The sequence below is a fragment of the Eleginops maclovinus genome, chromosome 9 (genome assembly GCF_036324505.1).
Source record: "Eleginops maclovinus isolate JMC-PN-2008 ecotype Puerto Natales chromosome 9, JC_Emac_rtc_rv5, whole genome shotgun sequence".
Taxonomy (NCBI): Eukaryota; Metazoa; Chordata; class Actinopteri; order Perciformes; family Eleginopidae; genus Eleginops; species Eleginops maclovinus.
The window spans coordinates 5692198-5717910 of record NC_086357.1 but is presented as its reverse complement, the minus strand read 5'-3'; the positions used below and the strand labels follow the sequence as shown (position 1 = coordinate 5717910).

At 40.6% G+C, this 25713-nt stretch overlaps 3 protein-coding genes across 3 annotated transcripts; 2 read left to right on the top strand and 1 right to left on the bottom strand.

Annotated features, from left to right (window-relative positions):
- Positions 1–873: 873 nt before the first annotated feature.
- Positions 874–11965, bottom strand: LOC134869305 (leucine-rich repeat-containing protein 24-like). The gene is made up of 8 exons (XM_063890830.1): positions 11873–11965; positions 6911–7080; positions 6177–6263; positions 5609–5800; positions 5311–5479; positions 3627–3889; positions 2005–2580; positions 874–1284 (listed from the first exon to the last, which is right to left on the bottom strand). The coding sequence occupies exons 2-8, from the start codon at positions 7076–7078 to the stop codon at positions 874–876; spliced, it is 1866 nt and encodes a 621-aa protein (XP_063746900.1). The 5' UTR covers positions 7079–7080; positions 11873–11965.
- Positions 11966–12871: 906 nt separating this feature from the next.
- dohh (deoxyhypusine hydroxylase/monooxygenase) lies at positions 12872–19166 on the top strand. Its single transcript, XM_063891791.1, has 6 exons — positions 12872–12970; positions 13667–13789; positions 14852–15019; positions 16004–16080; positions 16285–16540; positions 17672–19166. The coding sequence occupies exons 2-6, from the start codon at positions 13684–13686 to the stop codon at positions 17980–17982; spliced, it is 918 nt and encodes a 305-aa protein (XP_063747861.1). The 5' UTR covers positions 12872–12970; positions 13667–13683; the 3' UTR covers positions 17983–19166.
- Positions 19167–19339: 173 nt separating this feature from the next.
- On the top strand, positions 19340–25150 carry rsph4a (radial spoke head component 4A). Its single transcript, XM_063891790.1, has 7 exons — positions 19340–20004; positions 21064–21286; positions 22617–22886; positions 23038–23487; positions 23561–23705; positions 24628–24745; positions 24837–25150. The coding sequence occupies exons 1-7, from the start codon at positions 19898–19900 to the stop codon at positions 25066–25068; spliced, it is 1545 nt and encodes a 514-aa protein (XP_063747860.1). The 5' UTR covers positions 19340–19897; the 3' UTR covers positions 25069–25150.
- The last annotated feature ends 563 nt before the right edge of the window (positions 25151–25713 follow it).

Genomic DNA, 25713 nt, shown 5'->3' with positions numbered 1-25713 from the left:
GGACAAAAAGGATTTCTGATTCTTTAACAGCCCCACTGCTGTACCAACAGACTAAAGGGCAGCTTCTTTCCCCGTCTACATTGACAAAACATCTGGTATCCGTGTATCTGGCTGTGTATTCTCATGTGCTGTGAAAATAGTGAAGATGTGTTCTTAATTTGCAGTGAGCCACCGTACTATAGTCATGCCAACTTTTAGTATTATTTAATCAATGGGAGATTAACACCCTCTAAGATCGTTTCTCTGTGATGATTTAACATGTTCCCACACTTTTAAATACATAGTTACAAAGTTCAGCTGATGCAGTGTACTGCCTTCAGACGCTCTACAGCTGCAGTCTGACTCCAACATGTCCAGACAATAACAATAATTATAAAACACATGCTCATGAAAAGGAAGATTCCATGACTTCCCCCTCTTGTGACCTTGGTAACCTTTTGTTCATGTCTTACTCGCCCTGCAAACATCTTGAGAGGACACATTTAACTGTTGCACAATAATGATTGAAGGTGTCTGGTAAATGTCCTGTACACATGTGCAGTCTGGTACATACCTGAGTCCAGGTACGTTCGTCTTTGATTGTAGAGTATTTGTATGGCAACCTAAGCACCGGCATACTCACTACTGTTGTTTTGGCGTACAAGGTCACAGTATGTCCCTTGAAAAGTGCTTTTTGTTTATTTAACCAGATTGAGAGCTGTGCTAGGTATTTCAACCTCCCCCAACACGAGTCCATTATAGGAAGTAAATCCTTCCACAGGGATGTGTTCTTGAGTGAGTTTCTGGTATATCCCTGACACTGTAAGATAAGATGTGACAGGCTTTGCTGTAGAGCCTCTGTGTTGCTCTGGATTTTCCCGCCCCCCCCCCCCTTCAGCAGTGGATCTCGTAGGCGATCTGAGAGTCCATGAACAGGCCTGTGTGGTTTAGAAACATCCCCTCAGCCTCTGATGTGACCACAGGCTCGGCTTCCCCTCCCTCCCCCGCCATCCTCCTCATGGTCCGTATGTCGCCCTCCTGCTGCTGCTGCAGCTTCTTGTTGGGGGCCAGAGTGGGACTCATTGTCTGGCCCTGCCCCGAGGACAGGGTGTGGCTAGAGGTGTCGGACGGGGCGGGGCAGCCCAGGTTGGTGGTGGAGACAGCTGTGGGGGGAGCAGGAGGCAGCACGGGCTTGGCCCGGTTTAGGACGTACATCTCGTGGCCGCGCTCGTCTCGGTACTCCTCCAGCTGTGCAAAGGTGGTGGGGCCGTCGGAGTAGTCGTTCACGTACAGGATGCTCTCCTCCTGCAGGGTCAAAATCACACGGACAGCTAAATGGAAAAGTCTGAGGAATTTAGATTTTTAAGAGGACATATTCTGCTCTCTTTCAGGTTCATATTTGTATGTTGTGCCTCTACTGTGACATGTCTCCATGCTTTAATGTTCAAAAAGCTCTTTATTTTTCTCATACTGCCTGTGCTGCAGCACCTCTTTTCACCCTCTGTCTGAAACCAGAGCCCAGTCTGCTCTGATTGGTTAGCTGGCCTGCTCGGTTGTGATTGGTCAACCGCTTGGCGATGTCCCGTCTCTTAGCCTATGTGAGCCAATAGTAGCACAAGTGTTACAGAGTTAACATCCCTCGGTCCCCTCCAGAGGGAGTTTCTCTCCCAAACACTCTCCCCCACTACCTGAAACGCCTCCATTGGACTCATTCTTTACTTCAGTACCATAGCAACATCACTATGTAACGCTTGCGCTTCTATGGGCTACTGGTCCAACACATTGTATGTGATACGCTAAGGCGCGGGCATCTCTAAGTGGTTGACAAATCATATCGCCAATCCATCTTTCTGTCTGCAAATAACTTCCATCACAGTACACACGCACACACACACACACACACACACACACACACACACACACACACACACACACACACACACACACACACACACACACACACACACACACACACACACACACACACACACACACACACACACACACACACACACACACACACACCTTCTCCGCTGTATCAGCCTCCTTCTCTGGTTGGTGGTGGCGGCTGTAGATCATGGCGAGCAGCAGCAGAGCAGTCAGAGCCAGCAGGGAGATGCCCGCAGCGATGGCCGTCTGAGTGGCAGCTCCCAGAGCGCTGAAGGCCATGCTGCCCAGAGCGTACAGCGGCTCCCGACTCACGTCTGAGCCCACAGCGGGGCCGTGGCTCCTCAGCCGGGGCCAGGAGGGGGAGAACGGCGAGGACACCTGGGACCACGAGGCCCAGATGGAGGAGGAAGATGAGGAAGAGGAAGTAGATGAGTTGATGGCCAACTGAAAGGTCACCCTGGCCACGCCCCCTGCGTTCCAGGCTTCACACTCGTAGAAACCTGCGTGGGCCACGGTCACATTGCTGAGGAACAGCATGCCACTGCCGGTGTCCGGGTCGAAGCGCTTGCCCTCAGTCTTCTGCAGACTGACTCTGCCTTCCTCTGACGGCTCCTCTGCTCCCCCCACTCCACCTCCTCCTGCACCCAGCTCCTGAACCAGGCCTCGGGGAGAGAGCACCACCTTACCCTGGGACGCCTTCCTCCACGTCACCTGAAAGTCATGCAGTATTTAATCATCATCTTATACATAATCAGACAATCAGACTCAGTAAACAGTTCACCATGGTTCTTCTGTCAGCTAAGATTTCTATTTCCATGTTGTTCCTTAAAATAAAGACTATTAAAGCACCTGTTCAAAACTAGAAGTTAACTGAAGATTAACAAAAGGAAGTTCAAGTCAACAAGTGGAAAGAAAAACATGGAAAAGTGGTCAAAGCATTTAGGATCTTTACTTGAGTGAAATACCTAATACAACAATTGAACAATGTGAACTTTGGGATGTTTATCTATGCACCATTTACACCAAGGCAAAATCCTTGTATGTATTTAACTACTTTTAGCTTTTGCAGACCATGTACATGCACAAAAAACCATGTAACACACTACAGGAAAGGAAAACCCCAAATAGGGCCCCTTCAACCCTCTGTGCTTTGAAATATGTTATGTTTCCCCATGGTCACCAAGACTTGAAATAATTATTTTCTGATGTCAAGAGACTTGAAAACTACTTTTCGCTGTGGGATAACATTTCTGAGTGATAACATTTTCGTCTTGTTTTTCTTTTGTAATAATGGTCTCATAACTGTTTGTACATCCATCTGACATCCCTGCAGCCTACCTATGCTGATAGGTTAGCTTGTTGTGGATTATGCAGCACAGTGTTCATGTTTTAATAGCATTTTTACAAAAAAAGCCCAGGCGAGCCAAACATATGAAAAAAGGGCTTGGACGTATAAAATGGGATAAGAAAACTCACTTATCCAAAACAGACAATCAGCTAAATGTTTAATCTGTTAAGTAACTAAAGCTATAAGATACATGCTGTTAAGGAAAAGTGCAATATTTGACTTAATTTACGTTACATTTCACCACTGCTATGAATATTACTGTTAGTATTAGTAGTTTGGGCCTTTTCGTGAGAGAGAGGATGCTGCACTGTGTGATGGTAAATGTTGTTGTTTATAGTGATTTTTTTTTTTTCTTCTATGCCTGACTGACAGCGAGTAAGGAGTAACAGTCTCCTTAAAGAGTCCCTACCTGTGGCCGAGGGTACCCAGAGGCGTGGCAGGACACCCTGAGGCTCTCTCCCAGGCGCACAGCTAGCCTCCTGGGCTCCAGCTGCACCAGAGGAGGGATACACACCAGGCTGTTGAGGGGGACTTCCACCAAGGTGAGGTGGGAGAGGCGTGGGGGCTCGGTGCACACCAGGCGCCGCTCTGCAGAGCTGAGCAGCCGCTGGCCCTCCTCATCGATCCAGCTCCTCAGCCAGTGCAGAGCGCAGTCACAGCGCCACGGGTTGTCTACAGCAGAGCAGAGAGGAGGTTAGGGTGGGTGCCAGGACAGCTGGAGGTGTTGAGGCCGAGAGCAACTCAACTTTTCACTTTTCAGAAAAGCACCGATGACATCACAGTAGAAATTGGAGGAGAAGCTTGGATTTGGCCCTGTCTTCAAAACAGAAACAAGCATAAGAAGACCTAAAAGCAGTGGTGGAAGAAGTAATCAGATTTTATGAATAAGTAAAAGTAATAGTACCCCAGGGTAGAAATACTCTGTTACAAGTAAAAGTCCTGCATTCAAAATGTCACTTAAGTCAAAGTACAAAAGTATTAGCATCACAAAATACATACAATTTATGTGTCTATTATTTTAATTTCGCAGAAGGTAAAGGATGAGATAACATTCAAAACCTTTTGATTCTGCCAGATATCTCCATCAATAACAGTACAGCATAATGTATTAGCTGATTTAATGTTTGTATTAGTAATATGAATCTACAAAAGTAACTAATGTTGTAATAAGTGTAATGAGTGTAATGAGTAAAAAGAAGTATTTGCTGCCAAAATGTAGTGCAGTAAAAATATAAAGTAGAATTAAATGGAAAAACTATAGTAAAGTATCACAAAAATGTACTTAAGTACAGTGCTCGACTACGTTTACTCAGTTACTTTCCACCGCTGCCTAAGAGCCCACTTATTTGAGCAGATCAGCCAAGCGGACTCTGAATGTTGCTGCAGGTGATTGTTGAACTTGCTCTGAGGCTTTCCGATTAAGCGGTATGAGCAAAAATCTTCCGGTTGGTGTTCATTCAAAAACAATGTCAAATAATACAAGCAGCCCAAATAGATATATAAAAGGCAAGGGGGCTGAGCTAGTCTGTCTCAGCCCCCTGTTTGTTTGTGAAAGAAACATTAAAGGTCCGCTACTAGTTTGATGTCTTTTATACATAAATGTGTCCCCGGTGTAGGAGACTCACAAAGTGTCAGAAAATACAACCCTCTCTCTTTTCCTCCTTACCCACATCTCTAAAAACGGGGCAACAAACGAGCTGATCCAGATTTGATGTCCTTATGACGTTATAAGTAAAATGTGGGCTGGCTTTACATTGAACTCCTGGCAATGTCCCGCCCACATGACACGTCCCAACCTTTCATCCCCAATATACAGTTGACGAGCTAAAACCACTCTGTTTTGGAGGTAATATGGTCAGTTCAGCTCAAATTTAAAGCTACAGCCGCAGAATCAGCACTTCAGGAACAGGGCTGAAATAGAGGGGGACGAGGCATGCTACAATGTGATACAAGTGATCTGTTTGGTATTTTGAGCAAAATACTTCACAGACATGTTTTGTATAGATATGGCCCTACAATATATTGTTCACATATAGCATAAGAGACCTTTAAAGAAAACACATGAATCTCCTGGTTCTGTGTATTGTGCTCACCTGTGATGCGCAGCACCTGCAGGCTGACCAGAGGTCTGAGGGTGGCGGGGCCAATGGTGTGGAGATTATTCCTGCTTAGGTCCAGCAGAGCCAGAGAGCTCAGACCGACGAGAGCCTGCTCTGCTAACAACTCTATGCTGTTGTGCTGCAGGTGGAGCTCCTGCAGACGCTGCAGAAACATGGAGGGAACGCTATCACCTGAGGAGCCTTGTGCAGTCATGAGCTGAGACAGGCATCATGCATAGCTTTATATTGAATGTTCGAATGTGGAATATAATGAATATAACATGTGCCTTACCTGCAAACCACGAAAGGTGTAGTCCAGCAGGCGTGTGATGTCATTTCCTGCCAGGTAAAGAATGCGCAGATGCTCGAGTCCCTGAAACATGTCGGCTGTCACCAGGTGGACCCGGTTCCCGTTCAGAGCCAGCTCCAGCAGCTGACCCTGGTTCTGGAAAGATCCTGGCTCCACTGCGGAGATGCTGTTGTTCTGGAGGAAGACAAACCACACATAAATGTTTGATGCAGCTGGTTAAATTAAAATGTGTGCAGTTCACTTCTTTGTTTCTTCAGTCTCTGCCGGGACACGGATCTACTTCTGATCCCAAAGGGTTAGAATAACCCAAATCACCCAGACTCAAACTATATTTGTTTGTTTTTTCATCTCAATGCCACATAAATAAATACCAGTATATTTTGAAAAACAGCAAGTAAGCCAATGTTAGGAAAAAATAAAAAACAGGCTCTCTCCCAAGCACAAGGGATTCGCAAATGCCTGATTGAATAATGGAAAATGTTTTTCATTACCTCTCAATTACTTTACATCTAATTGTGTGTGTGTGTGTGTGTGTGTGTGTTTGTGTTACCTGCAGGTACAGGTAGTGCAGGTGTTTCAGCAGAGTCAGGTCCTGTCGTCGGATCTGACCAATCACATTGTCCTGTAGGAAGATGGTCTGGAAGAGGAAGAGAGGAGGGAGAGTTAAGGTTTATCTTAAAACCTAAGTTGGCTTCCTCATTTCCTTCACTAGCTTCTCCAGAGTCCTGAGGTATGAAATGTGATAATAATAATCTCCTCAATTTTAGTTAACGTGATTATTGAAATTCATTCAACCAATCGTTTTTTTCATAGAGTTCAATGTATGTCCTTTTATTTGTATTTCAAGGTAATAATCCTTTTAATTAAAAAAAGAAGTAAGCAAAAAAAGGGTGAACAAATAATAGTAATACTAATCACCGGTGGCTAAACCGATCTGTCATTATGTTATTAAAGCTTGGTTTTGTTCAGATGTACTTTTGTATTGGGAGTAATTAAATAATAATAAATAAAACATATAATAATAATAATTACATTTCTTCCACAGAAGGAAGAAAATGTGAAAATGTATTTGACATATTTATTGCTTCATATATCTCCTTTTCCAATGAACTGTTTCACATTCAGTGTCAAGTTCTGGGTCGAGTGATCAAGGAGAGAGGAGTCAAGGAAAAGCATTAGGATGAGGGTCAGCATGGATGAATGTTCCTAAGAATCAGGACTTGATGGTGAACTGTGTGTGGATTTAACACTGCAGTAACGTCCTCGCTGAGTGAGTGCAGATACCTGCGTGGAGGGGGGGACATGTTTGGGGATGTCCCTCAGGCTGGTGGAGCCGCACTCCACTGTGAGGCTGTAGCAGCGGCAGCTCAGAGGACAGGAAGGAGACGCTCCACCCAGAGTGTAGAGGGAAAGGAGCAGCACAGAGAGAGGAAGCAGCGGAAACACCGCCATCACTGCCACACACAGCGCAGAAGGTGGAGAGAACACTTTTCACACATGGAGTCAAACAAACCATAAGTTTAATTCACTACTAAGCAACATGTAAACCCCAACTACGGATCTCCCACTACACGCTAGTTTGTTGTCTTTGTGTTTGAAATCACAGGCTCCTGGTATTCAGCAGAATAAATGACATGGGCATTTAAATTGTAATTACCCAAGTACTTTCTTAAGTATCTTTATTAAGTTGGTTCTAAGATGTTTTTAAATGTATTTTCCTCTATGGGATTGCAAATCACTGCAGTTTAATTCTGTAAATAAAGTTGATTGATAATGACAAATACACTAAATTAAACTCCTTTTACAAATATTATGCATTATCATTTATACTATCATTTTGACTTAGAGGTGGGAGGCGTACTCAGATCTTGTACTTAAGTTAAAGTACCAGAGTGTAGGAATACTCTGTTACAGTAAAAGTCCTGCATTCAAAATGTTCCTCAAGTAAAAGTACACAAGTATTAGCATCAAAATGTACTTGAAGTACAAAAAGCAAAAGTAGTCATTGTTTGATTGGTCCATTTCAGAATAATATCTCTGATATGTTTTATAATTATTGATCATTAAAGTGTTCTCACAGCTGGTAAAGGTGCAGCTAGTTTTAATGGCTTTGTATACTGCAGGGTAGCTGCTGAATTTACTCCAGGTGAACTAAAGTCTGATTTAAGGGCTGATTACATTTCAGATCATTAATCCAGATCTGTAAAGTAACTAAAGGTATTAAATACATGTAGGGGAGTAAAAGCACAAGATTTACATCTGAATTGTAGTGCAGTAGAAGTACAAAGTAGCATTACATGGAAATACTCAAGTAAAGTACAAGTATCTCAAAATTGTACTTAAGTAAAGTCCTTGAGTAAATCTGCTGAGTTACTTCCCACCTCTGTTAGCATGTGTCCGTGTTTAATGCTGGTTAAAAGTTGATATTTGTTTATTGCTTTATGTCAGCTAACACAAAACAAGAAATCTCAAATATTTCTTTGAGCAAATTTAGAAACAAAGACTCCAGATGCTACATGAGTAAGTTACAACATATTGTATGCACATACTATACAGTACAGTTTTTTTTATCAACCACATTTAATGCATCCTTGTAAAAAAATTGTCCAATGTAATGATGGACAGTATACAGCTCCGGAGAACCCCAATTAAGAGACCACTCCACATTTTCCTTAAATCTTTATCTCTACATGTATGGCAACCATTTCAGTGTCTGTTGAAATCCAACACAGAGACAAATTGTCAGTAGTTTATAGAATACAATAAAACAAATTAAAAAAATGAACTCAAAGACATGTCTATAAATAATAAAACAAGAGAAAACGATAATGCTGAAGTGGTCTCTTATTTTTCTCCGCGGCTGTATATAGTAGATGTATTATGCTCAACTCTACAGTATCAGTGCTACAGCCTGCTCAAATAATAGAACTGTCTGTCCAGATAAATACCTCTCCTGGTAATTGTTTCTGCTTTGTTTGGCAAATATGTATCTATTAGAAAAAAGGTCTGCCAAAATAATGCCACTGTTAAAATGATCGTCATTACACTGTTTCATACAGAGGCATTTAGCTCTGCTGCACAGTCCCTTTTGCATCTGTGTGCAATTATCTCGAAGATATTACAAAATGAAAAACACATATCTCATAATTCCCTAATGATAATGTTCTCTGGGCTCAGTCAAATTAAAAAAGTCCAGCAGGAATGAAAGAAGCACAAGCAGCCCTTTAAAATCACACACTTAGGTTCAAACAGACTTTATAAATAAAATGTTCACAGTAGCACAGTGATCTGATTATAGGGACTTATAGCCACTACACCTGGATCTACTCATGTCAGGTGCACCAATACAGCAGCACGGAGTCCAGACTGTGACAAGCTGCTTTATATTTCCCAGCTTTCTCCCTCAAAGGGATACTTTCAGAGGTCTCTTTTATAGGGGTTCAGTAAAAACAAGCAGACACACAAAGCTGCAGGAAGTGTGTTTCTAACCTGTCTGACAATCTGACTGGGCTCTGGTTTCAGACAGAGGGTGAAAAGAGGTGGTAAACATGTCACAGTAGATGAACAAAATACTAATATGAAACTGAAAATGAGCATAATATGGCCCCTTTATTCATTTGTTCACTTCCTGTACAAAAATTCACATAAACACTGTCGTTTTAGACAAACACATGTCAAGTGTTACTCTGGAAACCCTAAATAATAAAAATCCAGATGTGTTTGTGCCACAGTAATGCTGCTGTTTGATTTTAGTAAACACTTGACTGACTGAAAGAATGAATCCTATCAAGTGTGTGGTAACAGCAGCTCCACAGGGATTAAACACTCATTGTGACACGGCTGCAGATTAAAGCTCTTTTGGATATGTATCTCTGTCTGTGAATGACTGTTGCCATAGGAACCATGAAGAAAGAGACATTGACGTTTATACGAGCATCCATCATCAAGGCCTCCTTCGGTTTTTTTCTGAGAAACATGTCTCTGTAAAAACAGGTTTTAGGGATATTATTCAGATGAGAACCTAAACATCCAGTATCATTCAACAAGGCAATGCTTTCACTTACTTCTAATATCTGTCTGAAACTGAAGTGCAGCTGTCAAACATAACAGGATACAGACTACATGCTCTAAATGCTCTTAATGTTCTTCATTTTTGTAAAGCACTTTGAATTGCCTTGTGTTGAAAGGTGCTATATAAATAAACTTGCCTTGCCTTACCTTCCTAGCCATCCTGGAAACAGATAAATGAAAATAAAACAGAAATATGTAATACTAAGTGCCACTAGAAATATAAAACGTGTATATCTAGAATACGAAGAAGGCAGCCTCATTTCAGGCCAAAGTTTGCATGAAAAAGTAAGAAAGGGACTTATTTATAATTAATTCTTCATTCATACTTTTCTCATTTTATAATCAATTTATTTGTATTTTAAAGGACCCAGACTTTTAGCCTCTGCAGACCATTTACATGCACAACAACTTACAGTATATAACACACTACAGGAAAGGTAAAACCCCCCAAAAAGGATAATAGGGCTCATTAAATACACTTTAGGTACATCTGTAAAGTCTCAAGCCCCTCATCAGTTCAGCCATAAAGTGTGCTTGTATTACGCTGTTAATGTTGACTTGTACTCTCGGGTTTGCAGCACTGAGATCCTACCAAATTATATTCTGCCCCTGGTGTATGGAAGTAGGTAGGATAAAAGAATAGAAACACTCCTCAATACCATATAGTTCAGTGAAACACCACTATTCAAAATTAAGATTATGATTGAATTTACATCTAGACTTCACCAACAAAAAATAAACATTTAAAACTCTGAAATGGTATGGCAAAGCTGTATGAAAATGTGCAGGTATACCCATTCAATTGGCAATTGAGTGTGCATGGTAAATGTGAATTCAGTGTATTTAAATGTTAAATAAAATACAATTTTGACACATATTGTTTATATTCTTGGCAATCTATGTAGGCTGTAGCAGCGGCAGCTCAGAGGACAGGAAGGAGACGCTCCACCCAGAGTGTGGAGGGAAAGGAGCAGCACAGAGAGAGGAAGCAGCGGAAACACCGCCATCACTGCCACACACAGCGCAGAAGGTGGAGAGAACACTTTTCACACATGGAGTCAAACAAACCATAAGTTTAATTCACTACTAAGCAACATGTAAACCCCAACTACGGATCTCCCACTACACGCTAGTTTGTTGTCTTTGTGTTTGAAATCACAGGCTCCTGGTATTCAGCAGAATAAATGACATGGGCATTTAAATTGTAATTACCCAAGTACTTTCTTAAGTATCTTTATTAAGTTGGTTCTAAGATGTTTTTAAATGTATTTTCCTCTATGGGATTGCAAATCACTGCAGTTTAATTCTGTAAATAAAGTTGATTTATAATGACAAATACACTAAATTAAACTCCTTTTACAAATATTATGCATTATCATTTATACTATCATTTTGACTTAGAGGTGGGAGGCGTACTCAGATCTTGTACTTAAGTTAAAGTACCAGAGTGTAGGAATACTCTGTTACAGTAAAAGTCCTGCATTCAAAATGTTCCTCAAGTAAAAGTACACAAGTATTAGTATCAAAATGTACTTGAAGTACAAAAAGCAAAAGTAGTCATTGTTTGATTGGTCCATTTCAGAATAATATCTCTGATATGTTTTATAATTATTGATCATTAAAGTGTTCTCAGAGCTGGTAAAGGTGCAGCTAGTATTAATGGCTTTGTATACTGCAGGGTAGCTGCTGAATTTACTCCAGGTGAACTAAAGTCTGATTTAAGGGCTGATTACATTTCAGATCATTAATCCAGATCTGTAAAGTAACTAAAGGTATTAAATACATGTAGGGGAGTAAAAGCACAAGATTTACATCTGAATTGTAGTGCAGTAGAAGTACAAAGTAGCATTACATGGAAATACTCAAGTAAAGTACAAGTATCTCAAAATTGTACTTAAGTAAAGTCCTTGAGTAAATCTGCTGAGTTACTTCCCACCTCTGTTAGCATGTGTCCGTGTTTAATGCTGGTTAAAAGTTGATATTTGTAGACACAGCAGACAGTGTGAGTGACAGATGGACTGACAGCAGCCAACAATAAAGCCATGTGTCTCCTGCTCTGTTAGACACAATGTCCACTGTGCTGCAGGCCACATCAGACACCAGCAGGAAATCAGATCAGATGTGATCCAGCCTGCAGCAGCCTTCAGGAGCAGACGTGTTGTTGTTATTTCATACCTGGTTAAGGAAGGATGGAGGACACTCCCACAGTGATGCGTGCCCGGCTGCACGACGCCTTCTAAATCTTCTTACCCAGGTTAAATATTCCCAACGATCACATCTATCTGTTGAAGAGGAGCCAGGCACCTGGAGGCAGAGAAGCGGCTAAAGGATGTTTCCTCACAGTGACGAGCAGCGCGGGCCCGTCGCATCCTAAGAACAGGAGAACCGCTGGAGACAGAAGGACAGCAGTACATCAAGATGGGGTGGGGGTGGGGGGGAGCGTGAAAGAACCACCGGTCGGTATGCAGGCAGGCAGGCCGCTGATCTGCAGGACCGACAGTACCGCGCAGTGAGACGGATAAGGTGTCTGAGTCAAATCCCACATCCAGCTGTCTCCTCTCCCCCCTCTCATCCGACCAGTGCACGCTGCTGCTCAGAGGACCACAGTCAAGCTAGTCTTGCTAGCAGCAACACGAATAACACTTCCGCCTCATAGTTTTCATAATAAAAGCAGCACGTAACCCTATCATAACATTCACAAGATAATAGAACTATACATATACATACATACATACATACATACATACATACATACATACATACATACATACATACATACATACATACATACATACATACATACATAAATGGATAAACCAATTTCATATACATACAAGCCTAATACTACTTTCACCAACAGGAAAAAGGGGAAATATTCAAGAAACATTATGAGGTGTTACATCTAAAAGTCTGGAAGTTGGGATCATAAAGGGGTTATTGTGTAAGAGTATTGATCATAAAAAATGTTTACAATACACATTTTGAAAATTCAGACTGGATCAATGACCTGAATTGATTGTTTTCAATATGCTTGATTGTTTGTCTCATTGCAGTATAAATACAACGCATAATGTTTCCGCTATATATTTGTATTAATTAGTTTGTTTTTCTGCCAAGTGGGATTGGTGAGTTTAACACCTTTATTTTGAAAAACAATCTGCCGGATGTTCATGCCTCGTTAGCGGAAGTTGCAGTACGCTTGCGGCAGCAACAGCAGCGGTGTGTGTCTCTGGCGGTTGTAGCTGTTTCTAAAATCCCCTGTTGATCGAGAAGGTAAATTACGTTCCGCAGTGTGGATGATATTTGTGAATTCTTTGTTGTATAGCTGCTTGTGTAGAAGGTATATGTGAAGTTTATCTAACTCAGGAAGCTAACAGCTAGCTTCTGTCCGGTCAGCCTTTTATAACCACAACACTGGGCTTGCCTGAAACGTGGCTGCCAGCCCATATGTTATGTCAGCCAGGCTGTAGCTTCTTCTTCATAACTGTATATACGAGCAGAGACCTCCATACATTCAGTCTATATGGACAGTCCATAAACACAGTCCATGTATACAGTCTACAGTGCAGCCAAGCATGGGGAACTCTCCTATTGAGCAACAACCAATTATAAACATGAAAAGTATTTTTATTTTAGTGGTATTTAAAGGTGCACTAAGGCTTAGTTTAGATTGAACAGAGGTGGAAGAAGTACTGAGATCTTGTGCTTAAGTGTAAGTAGAAATACCAAAGTGTTTACATGTAACAGACCTGTATTCAAAATGATGTAGTGAAAGTGTCATCTAAATATACTTAAAGCACCAAAAGTGAGTGAATAAACATTTAATTTATTTCTTTATTTATGTTCAATTACATGTATCTATTTCTCTGTTGGTATGTTATTGACTTAGCAGATTTATGTTTTTAATCAGCACATTACAAATATTCAAATGGATAAATTATTAAAATGAACTTCTTTCCTTCTCCTCAGAAACCCTGTGTGGCAGTATGACCAGTGTGGAGACGGTGACGGCAGTGGGAAAGGTTCTGGTGGACCCCACAGTGGACCTGACCCGCCGCTTCAGAGCCTTATTCACCCTGAGGAACCTGGGAGGTACCACATGTCCACCAAACATACAAACACCCCATGAACATGTTAAGTAGTTGAAGAGATTGCATAAACAATATAAAACTCAAGCACAAATAACAGTGGGCCAATAGGTCAAACAGTAACCAGATCCACAGAACCACAAAACCTGTTTTTACATTTTTTACGACCTGACGTTCCTGCTTTCAGAGGGCGCCTGTCCCTGCAGCTGAAAAGCCACATTGTTGAAACTTTTTTTGACATAAAATAAAAAGAGTTTACTTTTTTTTTTGTCAGGTTTTTGGTTTTTGGTTTGAGGGTTTGGTCTTAACAATTCACCTTACAACATTTGAAACTGAATATGTTTCTTAGATGTTCGATGAACTGTTAAATGGAAGGGAAGTTATAAGACATATGTTTAGAACGACTAAGGAAGACAGGATTACACGTGTTTACCTGTAACTGCAGTCAGAGTGGAAGTCTTTCATTCTAGATGAATAGAGCAACATAATTACAGCCTTAGCATACACACACACACACACACACACACACACACACACACACACACACACACACACACATCTATCCTGTGTAGATGAACCATAACCTCTCATGCATTTATTTTTTAGCATACTTCAGAAAACAATTCCGTCTGGTCTACATGTCAATTGAACCTTTTTTGTGACATAAAGTTTAGGACAGAAATACACATAAGGACATGATGAGAGAGTATGATGAGATGCCAATACCAGCTCACACAAACATAGTCATATTTCTAAATAAATAATACAAGAAAAACAGACTCAATAGGATCCCTTCAACTTTTCAAATAACTACAATGACGCCATGGAACCAAAAACACACACGACAGACTTATCATTTGTATTGTTCTATATAATCCTGCTCTTCATTCTGTCCGCCTTCATGGTATGTTGTGCCAACAGATAGGTTCATATTTCCATGACTCAGTTATGTGTATGAATAACCGAACAATAAACATATAAGTATAAAAAACACTGTCCAAAGCATTCAGGATGAGCAGTCTAGAAGTGTGTGTTTGGTCACTTGTGTGCTGTACCTGTGTGTCAGGGGCTGAAGCTGTGGAGTGGATCAGTAAGGCCTTCAGTGATGAGTCGGCCCTGCTGAAGCACGAGCTGGCATACTGCCTGGGACAGATGCAGGATACAAGTGCCATCCCCTCCCTCACTGCAGTACTCAAAGACACACAGCAGGAGCCCATGGTCAGGCATGAAGCAGGTAAACACACACACACACACTGTCGTGCTCTGTACTTTTCTCTTACCCCACCACACAGATGTAAGTGTTTGCATGCTTGTGATTCCCCAGGCATAACACAAGAACAGGTGGAACAGAATATTTTATATCAGGAGGTTGGTGGTTTGTTTCTGGCGACTGTTGCACCGGGGGGTAATAGGAATCTGCCAATCAGAGGGCCAGCCATCTTACCCCCACCCCATTGCAGTCAAAACGTGTCCATTTGCAAGATACTGAACACAAAGATTGCTCCTGTAGGCGTATCTATGATATCAGAATGTATGTAAGTCGCCTTGTCTAAAAGTGTCCTTTACATGTAATATAATAAATGAAATATATTCATAGAACAGTTTGATTTGAGCTCAAACCTTTTTTAGAAAAAAGAGTCAAATATCACTCCGGACCAAAGTTCTCCAAAGCCACAATCAGACATGATTACAATTATAGGGGGGGAATAATTTACTCTGTCCCTTTTTCATTTAACTCATCACTGTAAGGTGATTTGAGTATACAAATCTTCCTCATTATTGGAGTTATAAATCAGTTAAACATACAGACATTAGAAACATATTGATATCATTCAGTGTGTATTTCTTTCTAATTGTTGTTTATATTTATTCATTTTCCTTTTGAAACACTTAATGTAAAGCATTCAAATCCCCTCACTCAGTAAAAAAAAAAAGAGATATAATTCAGTGTGCATCAGTGGACTGTATTTGTCCATTAAATAATTATTGCTTTTACTACAATGCACATATTAAATTTACACACACAAATGAGCACTTCAGTTCAGTACTGAGCTGAGTCAACCTTATCAGCCACAGAAAATGTTCAGATGTTCACTATCTGCTCTTAGTAATAGACATAATACTTGAGGTGTGTGTGTGTGTGTGTGTGTGTGTGTGTGTGTGTGTGTGTGTGTGTGTGTGTGTGTGTGTGTGTGTCTCTCTCTCTCTCTCTCTCTAGGAGAGGCTCTGGGTGCGATAGGTGATCCTGTGGTTCTGGACTTACTGAAAGAGTACAGTCTGGATCCCGTCATAGAGGTGAGAACAAAACAGGTATTCTGTTACTAGCAAGGCAGTGCTATAAGTTATATTTATTTCATTTAATGTTAGCGTAACAAGGAATTCATTCACTAATCCTCCACTTCCATGTGTACTTATCTTATCCCTGAAACAGTCATTCAAACACAAATGTCAAACAAAGCCAGTGTATTAAGGATTAAAAGTGCCTGGTTGTAAATGCAGGTTGCAGAGACGTGTCAGCTGGCTGTGCGTCGAATGGAGTGGCTGCAGACCGGAGGAGAGAAGCAGCTGGACGATGGGAACACAGATAAGAACCCTTACCACTCCGTGGACCCCGCCCCCCCAGCAGTGAGGAAGAGTGTGTCAGAGCTGCGCGTCGCCCTGTTGGATGAGACCCTGCCACTCTTTGAACGCTACCGCGCCATGTTCGCCCTGCGTAACCTGGGGAACGAGGAGGCTGTGCTGGCACTGGGAGACGGTGAGATATATGATTACTGTTTCCTGTTTAATCTACGCATCACTGTTTATGACGTAGCCGTTTTAGTCATTTAAAAATATTGCAGTTCTCAGCAGTGTTTGTCTCGCCTGACTTTACCTTTTCCTTTTTTGGGAACTCTATTTTTATTTTCAGATTTTTACAGAAAAAATAGAATACAAACAGTACTGTAGCAACAAATAAGTACATCAATTCAGTAGAAAATACACTTTAGGACAAAGGCGGATAAGTTGCATACAGTACATCAAAGTAACACACTAGTTAAGCTTGAAGGAAACGTACAACAACAAAGAAACAATAATATAAAATAATAATAACATGGCTAAATACCAAGGGGTCACGAGTAGGCCATCAGAGAATATTATGGTAGCCAACACTGTTTTCCTTAATCACAATATATCAAAAAGTGGTCAACCCTTTCTGTGAGGTATGTGTCCAATTTTTCCCAGTGGGTATCACCTTTTGTCTTTTTCCAGTCTTAAATTGAACGTCCTACATACATTGAATTTTTTAAATTATGACTACCCATTGGCCGATAGTGGGAGGCTGCTTACAGAGACATCACCTTGTTATGGCCTTTTTATTCGCTGTCATAAAGATTAAAAAAAGATATTAGTCATTCTTTGGTAACTCAAGAGTTCATATATGCCAGGTAAAAGGAGAGACCGGTGACATTTATATCATAACTTAGAATTCTGTGATTGTTAACTGGACTTATAATTCATAACTGGACTTCTTTTCACAATCTACATTTTCCATTCATATTTAATTGATATGCTATTCCTTGCACATGTAATTTAAATACTATAATAATTTTAAATCATGTTCGCCATAATGTCGCCCTTCATAGTGTTCATTTGTCAGACAGTTTACAGATATTACTTTTCATTATTTTACTTTTGAATTATTGTTATTTTTCTATCCTGAGATTTTTCTATTTTGTCTTAACATACTGCTGTAACGACAACAAATCCCGGTATGGGCTCAATAAAGTATATATTATCTTAGCACCACCCCAGAAGCCTTGAAGAACTTGGCAGCTCCAGAATGTGTGTGTGGTCTGGCCACATCCTCTCCAGCAATAACCTTTAATTTGACCGTCTCTGTGTCCAGGCTTGCAGTGTTCCAGCGCTCTCTTCCGTCACGAGATCGGCTATGTCCTGGGTCAGATGCAGCACCCGGCAGCGGTCCCGGCCCTGCGCGCAGCTCTGGAGCACTCCGGTGAGAGCCCCATGGTTCGACACGAGGCGGCAGAGGCTCTCGGCTCCATTGGCAAAGACGAGTGTCTGGCCGTGCTGCAGCAGTTCCGCAGTGACGGAGAACGTGTGGTGAAGGAGAGCTGCGAGGTGGCTCTTGATATGCTGGAGTATGAAAACAGTGGGCAGTTCCAGTATGCCGATGAACTGGTCAGGTTACAGGGTTAAACGTTCTATTAGTTACTTCAAGGTGCTTTTGCTGAAACTGCTTATTTAACAGGTTTACTGCTGTCTCTACTAGAGTGGTGCAGTGATGAGTGATGTGTTGGCTGATGTCGATGTTAGCATCGCAAGGTCTGCCTTAACAAAAAGCAATGGGATTTTTCAATTGGATTTTGGAATATTGCATGAACGAATTTACGATGCTTATACTTTTTGTTCAGGAGGATAATCCCCACAATAAACACGACTTTTATGTTTTTTGAAGCGTAATTGCAACCAACAGAAACAAAGAGGTAACATTTGGCTATAAATAAACTGCATCAAGGGTGCATGACTTTCCCAAAACCTGCTAAAACCGCTAAAGGTGGCTAATGTTATCATGATGTTTAGTTATCTCATTTAGTCGCTTGTTAGCAGCTTTTTATGACACATAGAAGCTTCAGATGTTAACCAGTTGAACATTTACTGACTTATTTGATCTTGTAGATTAAACATAAAGAAGCTTGTATTTACTGGCATCTAACCAAACACAGGTGCAATACACCGTTGACCTTAAGATGAGTGAATCAGAAGTGGTAAAATGATCATTTCCGGGTTTAGGAATCATTCCTGCACCACTCTATTGTATTACTTTGTGCAGCTGGACATCTCAGGGCTGCATCAATACAATTATAGGATCCTGTGGGAGGAAGCTTTACAGTTCAAAGTATGGAACTGTTAAAACCCAGAGAGCATCCAGAGTTTATGCTGTAAACTTGGAGCTCTGTTTGGCGACGAGGACTCTTTGTTGCTTCCTCTACAAGACGCCACGGCATACATGTCCGCACTATACTTTTGCTCCTCCACTTTGGTCATTTTTGTGATCAGTATGGACTACATTTGTAAGTGTGGACATTGGTTCTGATCCAGGCCTGCTGTCAGTGCATTCTGCTTGGATTATTTATCACAAGACAAAGATCTATCCCCTTGCTACTGTGGATTTCCAGTTTGTTGGGAAATAAAAATCCCTCATTGCAGGGAAAGATCCCAAACTGGAATCTGCTCCAGAGACTAATGGTGAAACATTTAAGTGAAACCAAGATCTCTCATGGTTGCTTGGTTACTAAATGGCTGTAGCAAACAGGTTTGACTTTGTGACTTTATCCAAGTGTGTAATGTATGTAAAATAAACCCGATGCTATATTCATTTATTTATGGTGAATGTCATTCTTCAGTCCTATAGAGCAAGTTCTCCGAGCTGAAATGTATTGGGGTATTTGTACGTGTTCATCTATAAATGAATGCCTTTGTTATCTGGGATGACTGATTATATTGTCCCAGTTAATGTTTTTGTATATATGATTAGAGAAGGGAGACACTTTAAAGAAAACACCTGATACAGAGAGGATTTACAGGTTGGGACATGTATTTATCCTGAATGATCCATTTGAATTTACATCAATCAATTGAATTACCATCAACGTGTCAACACCTACAAGCTTATGGTGTTCCATACTTAATATACAACTCCTCTGTGCTTTACGTTGCATTCACATAATAATTTCAATTTAGAAATGAAAACCGGAAGTGGCCAAATAAATCCCTTCTGCCTAGTTTAGCTTGAATAACCTAATATGACTTGACCATAGTAATGTATGCAGATACCAACTTAAATTTCATGTAATGTTTTTATTTTATATTTTATTGTAGATTTTGTCTTACCCCTAGTTCTCTTCCTCCAGGTGTCGCGCGATGCTTTTGCGAGCTTGGCAACCGCTGTTACAGTAACCATGGCAACTAGTAAAGTTTGGGTCTCCTCTGTTAATACGTTTTGAATGCTAAGCTAGTTTACCCGGTGTGAACGCCTTGTAGCTACTGTTAGTCTATTAGTCAAACAGTGTTTTAAAGATAAAAGTCCCGAAACAGACGGAGGTGAAGAAAAATGGAAAGTACGGATGGAAACGAAGACAAAAGTGAGCAGAGACTTCAGTCAGCTGCCGCCTTAAAGAGCTTCATGATGAAAAGTAGCACCGAGAGCAAACTGAACCTGTGAGTGCCGTGTTTATGTACTGTGTGATAAATGCTAGTGTTATGGTTAGCTGGTGACTTGGCTAGCTTACTCGGTTGGTTACGGTACCAGTGATGGGAGCGTTCACACCATCGCCTGCGTCATTCAAATACTACGGTAGATACCAACTACGTCAAAATGAACATATTTTACCGTGATTTAATTCTACTACACGTGTAATAATAATGCCGAACTACTAACACCTAACAACAAAATACCGGTGTGTAAGGAATATCATGCTGCACTACACTGTACAGTTTACATACCCAGCTATTTACGTTATCATGCTACAAATCATATATTAGGTCACGGTGTCTTGTTTAAAATTGTATCTGCTTTCTGAAAATACCAAATAAAAAGGTTCCACTAAAACTTTATAAACAGGTTATTTTTGCAAGGGCATCACTGCATGATATATTTGCTACAAATGTAATTTATTTTAAGAATGTTATTTTTTTGATAGTTTAAAATAATATTATAGAGTACTATTTAGTCAAATGTTTATTAAGGTAGGGCTTCATCTTTAAAGTAGGTCTATTATATACTGATAAACTCAAGATAAATGTATCTCATTCTTTTATACGATATCAAATCTTGTATGTCATATATGTACATGTTAAGAAATGTCAGCATTTGTCAGTTTGTTAATCTTAACCCAATATCATTTCAAGTTAGTTTTCTTTTTATAGAGGTAAGAGGACATCACAGTTTATATTACTGCAGCGACACTTCAATTTATTGGAGACTTTTTTAGTGATTTTGATTTTGAAAGTTAGTTTTTTTACAACAAATGTTCCTCCTAAACCACTAATGTAAGATATAGGTGCCATTTAGGTTCAACCATTGATTCTATCATGTGAAAATTGTCTGACAAAAGTTTAGAGAGATTTAAGAGATGTACATTACTTTTTCTGTGAACATCATCCTTGTCCAGTGCTCGCTTGGTTCTGCATGTGATGGAATGTATGTGCTGTGACTTAAATAACCAAGTGACTCTCAAAAGCTCATGAAGCCTTTATTTTTTTTCTTTAATGCAATAGGTATGACCACCTCAGCCGGGTGCTGATGAAGGTGATGGATGAGCATCCTCACAATGTGGTGGATGTGATTGAGGACGTGAGCCGGGAGGTGAAGCGGGGTTTATTTGAAGACAAGCAGAGCATGCTGCGTGACCTGTCACACACTACAGCTGCTGAACTGCTGGCTGAGCAGCAGCGCCTGCTCTTCACTCGGCCAGAGGAGGCTGACCAGGAGGAGGAACTGGTATCACAAGCACCATACTGAACTTTGTCTGGGTGATTCTGAGAGGAAAGGGCATTTAGGCATTTGGGCCCACCTGTGTCAGATTCAGGGTTAAGACGAGGGGTTACTTAAAAAATGAATCGCTTAAAATTAAAAGGTATCTTTAAAGATATCAGGGACACAGTTTATTATCCTAAGTATTACAATTTAAAAGTAAAGCAACATGATTACTTTCCCTTACATATGACAGGCAACCAGTACTAGCCAATCAGAGGCAGAGTAGAGGGGGTCATGCCATCACCCTAGTAGGATGAGTCATTTTTCAAGCCAACGTCATATGGTCAAATTCAGACATTTAAAAAAATATCTACAATTTCTTTTAATGGCTGAGTACAAACAGATACCATGTGATGCTAATGTCCTTAAATGATTGGCTCACAAGTCGTCCATACCTCAAATATAACTTACATATAGCTAAACAAAACCTCCATTAATGTTAGAACAATTAAACATTTTTTTGTACAATCATAATACATTTTTCTCCAAAAAAGTCATTCTTTAATGCTGCATCTTTCTAAAGCTTTGTGGGTGTATTATAAAAAAAATGTATACATAAATCATTTATATTCAGAATACTTTATTTATTCTGGGGGAAATTAGGTTTCGCAACAGTACTGTATATATATGTACTGTATATACAGTATATATATATATATATATACAGTATATATATATATATACAGTATATATATATACTGTATATACAGTACATATATATATATATATATATATATACTGTAGTATATATATATATATATATATATACTGTATATACAGTACATATATATACTGTATATATATATATATATATATACTGTATATATATATATATGTATACAGTACATATATATATATATACTGTATATATATATATATATAGTATATATATATATATATATATACTGTATATACAGTACAAATATATACTGTATATACTGTATATATTTATATAAACATGAGAATTGAAAGTGAAATTCCCAATAAAATATTAAAACGAAAGAATAAAATAGTTTGTATAAACAAAAGAAGTTAAATAAAAAATGTGAAATAAAAAAGTATTATAATATAAAATAAAGATATTTATATAAACATTGGAAGTTAGAGTAAAATATCCAATAAAAGATCAAATAAATTAGAACAAAAATAAATAATATTTATATAAACTTAATAAGTTTAAGAAAAAGTCTGTAATAAAAAGATATAACAAATAAAAAGTAAATTAAAGTAAAACATGTGCACATGATTCTACAGTAAACCAATGTAATCTTGAACTTTGTTTCTTGTTCAACAGATGGACACACCTCTTCCTAATGTGAGTGAGATTGCCTTCTACCTGGAGCAGGCTGGGGTGGGTCTGGGCAGAGTGGAGATGCAGAGGGTCTTCCTCGCACTCAAGCAGCTTGTTGAGACCCAGGGGCTGCTGCGCTGCCGACTGTGGGGCAAGATCCTGGGGACAGAGAGCAGCTACATTGTGGCTGAAGCTGAGTACAGGGAGGGGGAGGAAGAGGAAGAAAGCGTGGAAGAGGCGGCAGAGGAAGAGGAGAAAGCGGTAGATAATGAGGTGAGGAAGGGGAAAGCTGTTATTCAATGTCACAGAGCATCACCATTCTTTCTTATTCACCTTTCTCCTGTTTGAATTGTTTGTGGGAAATGCTAAATAAGCTTCGTCCTTTTATCTTTATATTTAATTTTTGTGGTGGCTTTGCTTTCAGTTGAATCCACTTCCTCAGTCGGCCTTTAGACCCCCCCCAGCAGTGCCGAAGGAGGCCCTAGGAACAGGTGCCAACAAGTATGCTTACTATGTGTGCAAAGAGCCCGGTCTTCCCTGGGTGAAGCTCCCTTCAGTCAGTCCGGCAAAGATCATCGTTGCTCGTCAGATCCGTAAGTTCTTCACGGGGAGGCTGGACACCCCGATAGTCAGCTACCCACCTTTCCCCGGGAACGAAGCTGACTACCTGAGAGCGCAGATCGCTCGGATCTCTGCCGGTACTCAGGTCAGCCCCCAGGGCTTCTACCAGGCCGGGGAGGAGGAAGGCGATGAGGAAGACGAGGCCCCTCGTGACAGCTACGAAGTGAATCCAGACTTTGAGGGTGTTCCGGTCGCTGAGATGGCCGATTCTTTGTCCACCTGGGTGCATCATTCTCAGCACATCCTGCAGCAGGTACGTCTGGTAGCAGCAGGTGAAAAAGCATTTCTCTCAGCTGTATCTAACGTGTGATTGTGGACTGCTTTAGGGTCGTTGTACGTGGGTGAACCTTGCCATGAAACCAGGAGACGACTCTAATGAGGAAGGAGAGGGTGAGGAGAAGGAAGAGGAGCCTGATGAGCCTGAGCCAGAAGTTGGTCCCCCTCTGCTCACACCCCTCTCCCAAGATGCAGGTTTGTCTTTGACATTTTTCTGAAAAAACATTAATGAGATTTCATTTTCATTGGGGATATGTTCCCTTCTAAAAAAACTAAAAACCTTCCAAATTGGCAATCCCACACTTCCCCTGCTGCTTCCTTAAACCTGTAAAATGCACCACAGGCCTCCTTCTCGTGCAGACACATACAGCAGGTGTTAGCTAACAGGCGGTTAGCAAAATGATACAAATAATATAGAGAGTTTTGCTTCTGTTCTGAAAGTTGTTGTTCAGGGGCCTCCGAACAGTGGTTAGAGCTGGCGACCCATACACAATCTCCGTTGCTCAGTACTCTTCAACTCATTAGGCAGTGTCCTGTCCTCTGTCTCCCCCGCTTCAATGCTACTTTTGTCAATAAAGACCTCCTCTAGCCCGAAAATATCTTTAAAAAATAAATATACATTTTTTGGACCAGGTTATCGAGCTTTGAAGCTGATGTTCCTCCGAGATCGTTTCTCTCTGTTGCTCATCTGTTCTCTTGTTGGGTTGGCGATTCATCAAAACATTTATTGCTCTGATCCAAAACTGTTCTGAACAAATGTTAATCAAATAAAAGTTGCACAAACATATGGTGATAATCACACTTTCAAAAAGCTGAACAAAAAACGGCAACCCACTCACCGTCTCTTCCACACAAACTTCTCACAGGTGATTATATTCACTGAGTGCCGCTCATATCCATCTGACCCACTTTTTACTTTCACTAAACTGCAATTTCGAGGCAAATATTGTACTTATTACAAAAACAACCATTCTGCATAATACTAATACTTACAGTTTATTTTGATGGTATTACTTTTTCTTAAGCAAGATTCTGGATGCAGTAATTTGACTTGAGTTATTACTACTTTTACTTAGGATATATTCTGTAACTCTTTTTTAATATTGGTGTCCCTCAGAAATTCTCAACACTCCTCCCTGGACCTCCAAGGTGTCCTCCACCCTGACCTCTCAGCATGCTCTAGCTGTGCTGCGCTCTAACCTCTGGCCAGGGGCATATTCATACGCCTCCGGAAAGTAAGTAAACATTTCTGAAGCCCCTTACTCCCTGGGATTCCTGAAGGCAACGTTGCTGTTTTTAACCACCATGCTTTGTCTCTTCATTCAGGAAGTTTGAGAACATTTATGTTGGATGGGGTCTGAAGTACTCAGGGGAAGGGTTCAGCCCGGCTGTCCCCCCACTACCACTGACAGAATATCCCAGCGGACCGGAGATCACGGAGGCCCTGGACCCGTCGGTGGAGGATGAGCAGGTGCTGAAGGAAGCTTTAGAGGAGCAGCAGGCCGCCCAGGAAGAGATGGAGGACACAGACGACCCGGAGGAGGAGGATGACGACTGAGAGACTTCTACAATACTACATTAGATCTTTTAACTATGTATTTGTAAGTAAATGGCCAAATAAATCAGTTTATTAAACATTGGTTGATGTTGTTAATTCAAGTAAGATGAGTCCTGCTAGAAATTATCATAGTGCAAAACTTTAAATCGGCCCTATCAGGCTTTTGGGGGGTTTCCCTTTTCCTGTAGTGTGTTATAGGTTTGTGTGCATGTAAATGGTCTGCAAAGGCTAAAATCCCATAGTTCCCGCCAGAGAAGTGTGTCTCCCACACTCCGACCCCTGCCTGAAAAGCTTTGATTGGACTACTTTGTTTACTTCTGTAACATAGTGACATCACTAACACTCACACTTCTATTGGCTAGTGCCAACTCATTGTACGTGATAGGCTAAAGGGCGGGACATCTCTAAGCAGATGACCTCCACAATCACAACAGCTAACCAATCAGAGCAGACTGGGCTCTGGTTTCAGACAGAGGTTGAAAAGAGGTGCTGCAGCACCTCTACAGGCAGTATCAGAAACAAAGAGCTTTTTGAGCATTAAAGTATGTAAACAAGTCACAGTAGAGACACAACATACAAATATGAACCTGTATATTAGCATAATAGGGCACCTTTAAGATGTTTAATGTGGAGGGAAATGAACTT